The sequence below is a fragment of the Protobothrops mucrosquamatus genome, unplaced genomic scaffold (assembly GCF_001527695.2).
Source record: "Protobothrops mucrosquamatus isolate PMUCROS unplaced genomic scaffold, P.Mucros_1.0 scaffold3816, whole genome shotgun sequence".
Classification (NCBI taxonomy): domain Eukaryota; kingdom Metazoa; phylum Chordata; class Lepidosauria; order Squamata; family Viperidae; genus Protobothrops; species Protobothrops mucrosquamatus.
The window spans coordinates 1-11,597 of NW_015389768.1; the positions used below are offsets into that span (position 1 = coordinate 1).

The following is an 11,597-nucleotide window of genomic DNA, read 5'->3' on the forward strand; positions in this document are numbered from 1 at the left end:
CTCCTACAACACCATCAGCCTTTATTGGCTCCTTGGTCATTTACTACCCAACTACCCTCCCCTTGTAACCCTTACATTAAGACATTCTGGTTTATTCACAAAGACAAAGCATTCCTTAAGATTCTGTGAAAGTCAACCATTGCCCATTCCAATCCTGGAATTTCAGAAATGACACCTTCTCAAGCTATGCATGTAAAAAAGAACTTTATTCAAACACAGAAACCTGAACATTTGATGCACACAAACCATCTTTGCTGTCTTTTCTCCCATCAGCCACTATAACAGACGTTTTTGACAATTCCAAATTTGCTGAGTTTAATATATTGAAAAAGGTTATTTTTTTAACATTCGGATTAACCACAAGCAGCTTGAACAACCCAAGATGAACGGGTGCAATGGACTTAAAGACTTTGCTAAACTTTCTAGCTGAAATAGACACCCAGGGAAAATCATTCCGTTTCAGGTTTTCTTGTATTCAATCCTTTCTACTTTCACCTCATCCCCAATGAGTTGATATACATAATTAACCACCACGGAGGCCTGAACATCCATCAGAACAAATGAAGGAATTATATCCCTGGAAAGAAGAAATATTTGTAGTTAAAATAGGAAGCAGTTTCTCCAAAATTTGTTAGTTCATTGAAAAGAAAGCAGTCATAATAAAACAAGGTTTGAACTTCTATCAAACGCATTATGCTAAATTGTAGCACACTATATTGTTTCTGGATTAATAGCTGGCTAAAAAAAGGTGCATTTGTTCAGGATTTATTTATTTAGGTTGAGCATCTACATGGATGCACAAACATCCCTTCCAACACTGTTATTCTATGTTCTACTTCACCTTACTTGGGTCTTCTCCACTGTTTCCCATTTGATGGCCATGCCTGATCATCCACCCAACAACCAGGAATGAAAAAAAACATGATCTCCAGAAATAAATCCCTTGAAGTGTGTAGTTCTCACCTTTCCAGAGCGTTGTAGGCCCCCGTGGCTGAACCAGGATTGATGTAGAACTTCTTCTCATGTTCTATTGCCTCAAACTTGTGAGTGTGTCCAGATATTAAGATGTCCACATCCAGCTGCCTCTGTAGGATCGCCAAACTGGCCAGATCCCCCCAAGGTATAATTTGATGGCCATGGATCAGACCAATTCTGAACTGTCCAACGGTGACAATTTTCTGCTGGGGGTAACTCATGCCCTGCAAAAAAACCAAAACATGTCAATCATTAGCCAATACAGTGCTCAATAAAAGTAATCCTTGGGGGCTCCTTGATACTCTCTGAGCTTGGTGGTTTTCTTGCAGACGTTTCATGACCCAAACTATGTAACATCATCAGGACTAGCCCTGATGATGTTACCTAGTTTGGGTCATGAAACGTCTGCAAGAAAACCACCAAGCTTAGAGAGTACCAAGGACCCCTAATGAACTACAAATATTCTCCTTTATTAGGTAATCCTTGACTTAACTACCATTCATTTAGAAACTGTTCGAAGTGGCAGCTGCACAGAAAAAAAGTGAGCTACAACTGGTTCCTCACTGTTACAATGTTCACATCATTCTCCCCCATCGTGACATGGATGAAGAGTCCACTTCCTCTTAGGAATGGCAGGATTTTAGTTTAACACTCTAATGCTACAGTACGTTTAAGGCTGAGAAACATTAAAGCACTGCTAGCCACCACAATATCAGTAGAACTTCCAGAACGTGGCAGAAAGAGGTGATCCTTAATCCACACAGGAACTTCCAGTAGAAGGAATGGATGGTCCTCAATTGCTAAACCAGAATCAGACACATTCTCCAATCTGAGATTCTGGTTTGGCAATTGAGGACCATCCGTGAGGACCTACCTCATCAAAGTCTCCTCTAACAATGTGGACATCTCCGGCCAGCGTCCTCAAATAATCATAGCTCTCCTTGGTGCACAGATTCCCAGTGCAAAGGATATGTTGGATCTTGCCCGGAACTAGCAACTTTTTGAACTTGGCCGGAAGGCTGCTACATCGGTGTGGGATGTGAAAGTCTCCTATCACCAGCACCAGCTGAAGAAGAAAAGAGGTAAAGAAACACAGTGGAGAATCCACTGCAACATTCAGCAGTCATTGTTCATTCATTCCAAACGTAATCCACTTCCAAATTCATTTTCTGTTATCGAGGAGGACAGCAGAAACTGAGAACACGGTAAAGAAGTTGTATTATAACAACATTAAAACATACAAAGGGTTGCGGGAATTGGGTATGCCCAGTTTAATGAAAAGGAAGACTAGGGGTGACATGACAGCAGCGTTCCAGTATTTCAGGGGCTGCTACAAAAAAGAGGGGGTCAAATTATTCTCCAAAGCCCTTGAAGGCAGGACAAGAAGCAAAGGATGGAAACTAATCAAGGAGAGAAGCAACCTAGAAATAAGGAGAAATTTTCTGACAGTGAGGACAATTAATCAGTGAACAACTTGTCTCCAGAAGTTGTGGGTGCTCCAACAACAGGAGATTTTTAAGAAGAGACTGGAGAATCGTTTTTCTGAAATTTTTATAGGGTTTCCTGCTTGAGTGGTGGGGGGGAGGTTAAATGCCAAGGTCCCTTCCAACTCTGTTATTCTGTTAACGGGGCACTCTTACCACCACTCCTTCAACCTAAGCTAAGATTCAAAACTCTTTCTAGAGTCTCAACTCAAAGGGATTACTCTAAATTAACCAGGATGCCACAAAAGATACTTTAAATACCGTTCTCCTCTACTCACCATCCTGCTGAATCTCTGACTCTGCTCTGGATTAGCAAATTGCAAAGCAAACAAACTAAAACAGGAATACAAGTTGCCAAAGGTCAGCTGTTACACGTTGATAGAGCTACGATACCAAGACAATGCAGAAACACAGACACCCCTTACAGGCTTCTTATATATGTATTTAGCTTGGAGACCCCAATCCTGAAAACTCTTATTGCACAGACTTTCTTTTAAAGAAACAGTCTGGTTTGAATTCCAGAATCTGCTGTAATATCTATCTTGAGATGAGGAACCTTCGGATCTCCAGATATTCTTCAATTACATCTAGTTTGTTTATTAAGTTTATATCCCATCTTTCATTCAGGAGTGGTATGCATGACGCTAAAGTAATCTTGGTATCACGAAGCATTAAAAAAAACGATTAAGACTAAAGATTGATCATACAGTTCTGGCCACCATCTTGAATCGTTTTGACAACCACACACAAACACAAATAACACACACACATAGGGGCGTGCCCAGTGGGAAATGACCACATCACTTTGCTACTTTGTTGTGGTTTGTGTATATGACTAGCTATGGGTATTGCAGTTAAAAAAGCTTCTTGAAAGCATCAAATGTGCCATGGATTACTTCCAATGGAACGTGGAGCAACGATGGCTTCATCAGAAGGTGAATTTGTCATTATGCCTTTTAATAAAGTGCATGTTGGAAAGGTTGGACCATAAGAAAGGCTGAGCGCCAAAGAATGGAGGCCTTTGAACTCTGGTGCTCTAGAAGACTCCTGCGAGTCCCCTGGACTGCAAGGTGATCAAACCGGTCAGGACTAGAGGAGATCAACCCTGATTGCTCTTTAGAAGGCCAGATCCTGAAGTTGAAACTCAAATACTTTGGCCACCTAATGAGAAGGAAGGACTCCCTGGAGAAGAGCCTAATGCTGGGAAAGATGGAGGGCAAGAGAAGAAGGGGACGACAGAGAAGGAGGTGGCTGGATGGAGTCACTGAAGCAGTAGGCGTGAGCTTAAATGGACTCCAGAAGATGGTAAAGGACAGGAAGGCCTGGAGGAACGTTGTCCATGGGTCGGACACGGCTTCGCAACTAACAACAACAACAATGTTGGAAAAAGTTCCATCTCTGACTGTTGCCACCAGAGAGTAACCCAGCTCTTTTGGTTTAATTTCTGTGAGTTTTTCCCAAATTCTGGCATACCAAGTTGTCCTTGACATTCAACCGTTCATTCAATGGCCGCTCAAAGTTATAATGCACTTAAAAAAAGTTATTTATGACTGCTTTTTACACAACAGTTGTAGCATCCCCATAGTCACGTGATCAAAATTGAGGCGGTTGGCAACTGGCTTGTACTTATGACTGCTGCAGTGTCCAGGGGTCATGTGATCACCTTTGGTGGCTTTCTGACAAGCCAAGTCAACAAGGAAGCCAGATTCGCTTAACAATTGTGTCCCTAACTTAACAAGTGCAGTGATTCACTCAACAAGTCTGCCAAGAAAGGTTGTAAAATGGGGCAAAACTCACTTAACAGCCATCTTGCTTAGCAACAGGAATGTTGAGGTCAATTGTGGCCGTAAGTCAAAGACTATTGTATGGAGGTTGACTTTTCTTTCTGCTCAGTTGACAAGGAAAGTGTCCATTTATTGTACTGGGCCCTGTTAAAAACGCTGGATTTCTTTTGAGGTTCATAGGAACAATTATAACAATGTGAGGAGAGGAGAAGTGGGTCTTGAGACCCCCTCCTAAATCTCCACCACTCTGGAAAGTCCTCCACAACCTGACAAGATTTGCTTTTAAGGAGGGGAAATTGACCTCTTATAAACCTTCCCCAGCCCCCCCCCCAGTGTCTCAATATTTGTCTCAAGATTGCACAGCTCCAAATATGTTGAATCAGCCAAAGGCCAGCAAGATAACATTGGTTCCTTCACCACTTCTGAGGCTGACTCAAGGACAAAAGACAAGTGTAGCTTTCCTCTTGTGGCCAAGAATGAGGAAATCTTGTAAATCAATGACTTCTTTTCTGGTGCCAAGGAGATGTTTTTTGTTTCACTTCCCCTTGAGACGGCATCACTGTGGGCAGCCAGTTGCTGTCGTAAGATGAGCAATAGTAATGCCAAATCTTCTGCTTGGACATTGTTGATGGTTAAGGTGGCAGAAGACCCACCTGGAAATCCCGAGAATTGCTCTGGAATTCCAGGGGGTCTCTTGTTGTGCTGGTAGATCAACAACTTGGGCAAACTGTTGGGTTTCTGTTGGTACCAGGAGACGTGGTACTTGTTGATGCTTGCGGTGTTCCTTGTGCAAGAGATCATAACTCTGCCTCCAAGGGCTACTGACAGGGAGGCTGGCTGAGTTAGTACAAACTGGCCCCAGGATCCTAAAATAGAATATAAAATGGAATGGAATGGAATAGAGTAGAGTAAGTAGAGTAGAGTAGATTAATATGGAGTGGAGTGGAGTGGAGTGGAGTGGAGTGGAGTAGAGTAGAGTAGAGTAGAGTAGAGTAGAGTAGAGTAGAGTAGAGTAGAGTAGAGTAGAATAATATGGAATGGAATAGAATAGAATAGAATAGAATAGAATAGAATAGAATAGAATAGAATAGAATAATAGGTCAGAGCAGAACCAAGACCAATAAAACTCTTGATCAATCGAAGTTGGATCTCCTGCACATTGCAGAAGAACTGTTTTTTTAGGAATATCCCAGATGTTTTAAGTTTTCTTTTACCTGCAAAGTAAAAAAAAAATCAAGAAAAGGACAGAGGTTTGTGCCATGGTCAAGGAAAAAAATCTGTATTTCTTGCAATAAAGCTCTCTCTCTCTCTCTCTTTCTTGCATCTCTTCTTAAAGTCCTGAAAAGGACAGGATATAAATACATGGAAATGAGATGCCTTTTTGGATTGTTACATAACTATTCACGTCTCTTTAGATAATAAAGAGAAGAGCATTGCTAAAGAAGCATGGGATCTTCTAGGAACAGTCTCACAACGTGTTTCTTGAGTGAAAGAGAGGGTGGGATCCAGCTACATTTAATTTATTTCTATTTAGTTTTCATGCTACATTAAACCTAGCTAATAGGGATAATGCCCAATTATATGTTGATTAATTTGCTCCTTGTTGCTCCTTGTTAGGTTGCATCAAGTCATAACTGACACCTGGTGACCCCATGGATAAAAATCTCTCTATGTGTCCACCTTCTAGTGAACTACACAGTTCTTACAGGTACGTTCCTGTATCTTCCTGAACTAGTCTTGGTATACTATTAGCCTCTTGTTCTTATTCTGTTCTATTTTATCTCAATTTAAGAAAAAAAAATCACAATCTGCTAATAACTAAGAATGTTAGGATCGGGCAAAATCCAACTGAAATTGCCAATGGAGCTCAGATTTGCAATCTGATTAGATTCAGACCTGCAATGAACAGCCATTACATGATGCCTACCTCAACGTAGACACATCTGCTTTGAAATAGCAATTAAAATTATATCCCATTGTCTACTTCATGCTTTACTTCCTTATTCTATTATTTCTGAATTATGGAGGCTTCGGAATAAATCCATGTTTGATGTTTGTAAGATAGAAGTGTTCTGGGGGGTTTTTTGCACCTAGGAGTAGATCATAGGGCTCGAAGGGACCTTGGGAGTCTTCTAGTCCAACAACCTACTCAAGGCAAGAGACCTTATTCCATCCTGGACAAATGGTTGCCCAATCTTTTCTTGAAGACCTCCAGCGATGGACACAACAACTCCAGGAGGCAAGCTGTTCATGAAGCTACTTGATTTTAAATATATGGTTTGACCCCTCAGTGGCATTCACTGATCTATTGCTCTCATTTTCTTATTAAGTTGCATGCCCATTTGGCTTTTCCTATGATAGACACTTGTGTAATGGACACACACCGCAGTACATGAATGGTCCTCAAGCACCTCAACAAATGCAAACTGAAAGTTCTCATATGCAAAAGAAGGTTTTTGCCTCACTTCCCTCTGTAGGTTGCATCACTGTGGAACATCCAGTTACTGTCGTAAGACTGACAATAATAGTCCGCCTCGTCTTCTGATTGAACACCATTAATGGTTAAAGTAGCTCTAGAACTGTCAGTTGCTCCAGAGAATCGGTCTGGAATGTCAGCAGGCCTGTACATGTGCTGATAAATCAATAGTTTGGGTGGTTCAATGGATTTCTGTTGATACCAGGACACATAGTAACCAGACATAGCTCCACTGCTCCTCGTGCAGGAGATCTGGACCTTTTCTTCAAGACGTGCTGTTACAGAAGCTGGCTGAGTCAATACAAATTGGGCTGAGGCTCCTGAAAGAAACAAAACAAAGGGAAGCAATGGCTTGATGAGACTTGGATTCCATCAAAGTCAACTGCAAAGAGAAGGAAGCCCTTTAACCTTGTAGTAGGTTAACAGAATAATAGAAGAACTGAGTTGGAAGGGACCTTGGTGGTCTTCTAATCCAACCCCCTGCTCAGGCAGGAAACCCTATACCACTTCAGACAAATGGTTGTCCAATCTCTTCTTAGAAACCTCCAGTGATGGAGCACCCACAACATCTGGAGGCAAGTCATTCCACTGATTAATTATTCTAACTGTCAGGAAATTTCTCCTTAATTCCAGGTTGCTTCTCTCCTTGATTAATTTCCACCCGTTGCTTCTCGTCCTGCCTTAAGGTGCTTTGGAGAATAGCTTGATTCCCTCTTCTCTGGGGCAGCTCCTGAGATACTGGAAGACTGCTATCATGTCCCCCCCTAGTCCATCTTTTCAATAAACTAGACATACCCAATTCCAGCAACCATTCTTTATATGTTTTAGCCTCCAGTGCCCTAATCAGCTCTTCTCTTCTTGAATGTTACCCCCAAAGAGCAAAAGTTATAAATCCAAGGGTTTACATTTGGAAACATGTTCTCCTTTACCTGTGCAATAATAGAAAATGAGGAAGAAGAGGATAGCTTGTGCCATGTTGAAGCTAACAGTATAAGGGATGGCCATGACGGATGTCCTACGTGCAAAGTGTTTTGGAGATATTGCTTTCTTTTAAAGGCCACGCGAGGAAAAAATGCAAAGGCATGCAAAGGCACTTCCTCTACCTATGTGGTTATCATCGTCATTCAGGCCCACTGTAAAATTATAGGGAGGGGAAAACACTTTGTCACTGGAAAGTTTCAAGGTCTTCAATTGGCCAGTTAAATTGGCCAGTCATGGACGATGTAGTTGGCTTGACTTGACTAACGTTGATCTGAATCAGGATTTCTCCAGACACAACTGTTAAGTCGAACCAAGGATGGAGAAGCAATGGTGTCCCAGTTTTTGCCACAGATGGATTCCTAGAAGATCCTACTGGCACCGCCAACTTTTACCCAAACGGTGTTATAAATGGATGAATGACTCTAGAGTGTTTTCTTGCCTTTCTTTTATTCAACCCCTACCGTTTCTTTCTTCTCCAGTCTTTTGGTCAACTTTTCCTCCCCCACCACAAAAGAACACTTACAGGTCATAGCAATGGCAATAGCACTTAGAGTTATATTCCACTCCCTAGTGCTTTACAGAGTCAGCATATGGCCCCCGACAATCTGGGTCCTCATTTTACTGATCTCGGATGGATTTTCTGGCATTATACCTAATTAAAAAAATGTTTCTGATTATTCTTTCTTATCCAGCCTACCAACGTGTTCAGACAATCTTAAAGAGTAGGAATTATTCCTGAGAACTGGAGAGTGATGAGAGAAGAGATGGAGGTCAATAGAAATGCCCCATCAGTTTCGTCTGGATATCAGAGAACATGAGGCACACGCTACCAGACAGCTAACCCACGCCCCAGTCATCAACATGTAATCTCATAGCACCACCGTCTGGATGTTCCCTAAACAAAGAGATCAGAAACACTGTAAAACACTGTTGATCTCTCAGAAGATCTTTAAGACTTGGCTGTTCTCCCAGGATGGGAGTTGGAAGATTAGATGAGCCTGTGAGGTATTGCGATTAGTGTCGATGGTGTGAGCTGCCATGTTTTATTTTTATTCTGTTTTATTACCTTAGGACAGTGGTGGCGAACCTATGGCACGCGTGCCAGAGGCGGTGCACAGAGCCCTCTCTGTGGGCACACCCGCCATTGCCCCAGGCCTGCCTCCCCCCGCTGCCCCCTCCTCAAGCCCCCCCCTGGAGGAGAGTCGCCCCCAAGCGTAGCCCGCGTGGAGCAGTGCAGCCAAGGACATGGCAGCCGAGCAGTGGGGACAACACTTCGCCCTCACACCTGTTGCACACAGTTGATGCTGCGGGGCGCAGGCGGAGGGTGTGGCTGCCGTGGTGCTAGTGGGCCACCTGGGTAATCTGCAGCAGGCCATGGAGGCAGTGGGTGGCCCTGTGGATGGGCGGGGCAGGCAGGGGGCAGTTTTGGGGCACACGGTCTCTAAAAGGTTCGCCATCACTGCCTTAGGATTATGTTGATGTTTTTAGCCCTGTTCCATGCCCAGAAAAAAAATGACAAACGTTTGTATGAGATGGTGGGGCCGTACAAGTAGAATTTATAAACAAATGAAGTCAATGGCTACACGATCATATTGTTTTCAGTGTTGGGAGATTCCACCTGCACTATAGTTGACTAAGAAATTTCTGAGCAGTGAGAAGAATTAACCAGTGGAATAGCTTTGCCTTCACAAGTTGTGGGTGCTCCATCACTGGAGACTTTTAAGAAGAGACTGGACAGCCTCTTATCTGGAGCGGTATAGGGTCTCCTGCTTGTGCAGGAGGTTGGAGTAGAAGACCTCCAAGGTCCCTTCCATCTCTGTTATTTTGTGACATGGCTACAGCCTTCAAAGAGACTGTAAAGAACACAGGGCAGAAATTCTATGTTAAATGGGACATAGTCATACTTCAACTGATCCCTTTCCTTCCACCCATCATGGAGTCCCAGACCAATTGTAGTGTCCTTCTAGAACAGTGGTTCTCAACCTTTTTAATGCCACGACCCCAACCGGTCATAAGTCGAGGACTAAACCGGTCGTAAGTCGAGGACTAAACCGGTCGTAAGTTGAGGACTACCCAACCGGTCGTAAGTCGATGACTTTCCCTGCCCGGGAGCACCGCTCATGCGTGGTTCCGCCCCCTGCGCCGGCCGAGGCGTAGATGGCAAGCGGCAGAGACGGAGCAGGCCGACCACCAGCTGGCCCAGCCCAAGGGAGGTAAGGCACCCGCCGGAAAAGGGGGAAAAATGGCGGACAAAAAAATGGCGGACAGCCTTGCTTGGCGACCCCCATGAAATGGTCGATCGACCCCAAATGGGGTCCCGACCCACAGGTTGAGAACCACTGTTCTAGAATTCAAATACCATCACATCCCTACGTGTCTAAAAGAGAATGGTACCAGCAAAGGAGCACCTGACAGCTAGAGAAGGCTAAAAGGAACCCAGAAGATATTCTTACATATTGGTTAGGCATGCATATTGGTGTTCACCAGCTGCTAGGTTTTTGTTCAGCTGTTCAGCAGAATTGTAGCACTGTGTACGAGCCACTGCCTATGTAAGAGGCGCAAAAATATACAGACGCATCTTCTGGCTCAAGACTGGAGATTGTTAACACGGCAGATCTTCTAGAGCTTTCAACAGAACCGGAGAATCGTGCTGGAATTCCAGAGGGTCTGCTGCTGTCAGAATATATTATGGGTTTCGGGGCACTGCCAGGGTTCTGTTGATACCAGGAGGAATATCCTGATCCAATCGTTCCACTGCTTTTTTTACAAGTGAGTCGGACTGTCTCTCCAAGAGATCCAGACACAGAGGCTGGTTGATTCACGACAAACTGGGAAAAACTCCCTGGAAAAAAAGCAAAGGTGACAGGAAAGACTCAGTCAACACGATGGTCATTGAACTTAGGAGAAATGTGTGGTAGGGACAGAAATCTGAAATCAAAGAAGTAGAGGAGAAACCACTTCCCTGAATTATAAGGGGATGGGGGGAAGAGTGTAAGTCCCAGCCATTTTTAGTAGATAGCCCAAGTCTTCAATTTACCCATAAAGGAAGAGGAGAGGATGAGAAGAAGAGGCAGCCAAGGCATGGTGGAAGATGGGATCAGGACTGAATTGTCTGCAGAGCCAGCTGTCCTCTCTGCTCTTAAGCCTTTTGCCAGTGGGGAATTCAAATTCATGCAAATGTCCTGCCTGCTCATCAATTCTTCCTCAGATATGAGGGCCAGCTTCAGATAAAAGGAAAGAGCATCCTTTGAAGATTCCTTCTCTTCAAGCACTAGGATTTTCTGGTGGAGCTTTTGAGGACACATTCCATTCCATTCCATTTTGATTTTTATCCAGTTTCTGCCACTCTTCTCTTTGAGAAGGGAAATAACGCGTGTTTTCTCATTGCTACTGAGAACATAAATAACAAACATCCTTAAACTAGAATTTTGTGGACTAAAATTTCAGACTTAGTTTAGAAAACACGGCAATCCTGACCTCTACAGGTTATGTCACCATAGCCTCAAAGTGTTTTATAGGTGTTGGGCAAAGCAGATGCCAAGATTCTCTTTGTCAAAATAAAGAAGCAGCGTGACCTACCTCAAACGTAAATAGCATATTGAAATTTATTTTTTATGCCTCAAAAGGGGGTGGATCAGAAAGGGGAATAGGAAGGGGAACATAGGTATGATCTAGAAAACCATAGAGTTAAAATTTTTTCCAAAGTTTAGACAAACAAACATCAACAAAGGAGATTCCTGTTGTAGGCAATCTGAGAGTGGTTGACGATGCTCAAGGAGACAGAATTGGAAGAACTACGGAGAGGGCCAGAGAACTGAGTTGTGGCTTCAAAGGCTCTCTCTTATTTTGCTCATGTATCTGATGATGGCACCGTTGATCCCAGGAATTGTATTAATC

General features: G+C 43.3%; 1 protein-coding gene across 1 annotated transcript; it reads right to left on the bottom strand.

Moving 5' to 3' along the window:
• Positions 1–372: 372 nt before the first annotated feature.
• LOC107298248 (vacuolar protein sorting-associated protein 29-like) lies at positions 373–7,662 on the bottom strand. The gene is made up of 5 exons (XM_015827618.1): positions 7,649–7,662; positions 6,930–7,039; positions 1,850–2,041; positions 964–1,199; positions 373–577 (listed from the first exon to the last, which is right to left on the bottom strand). Exons 2-5 carry the CDS (start codon positions 6,942–6,944, stop codon positions 460–462), a joined length of 561 nt encoding a protein of 186 aa, XP_015683104.1. The 5' UTR covers positions 6,945–7,039; positions 7,649–7,662; the 3' UTR covers positions 373–459.
• Positions 7,663–11,597: the final 3,935 nt, after the last annotated feature.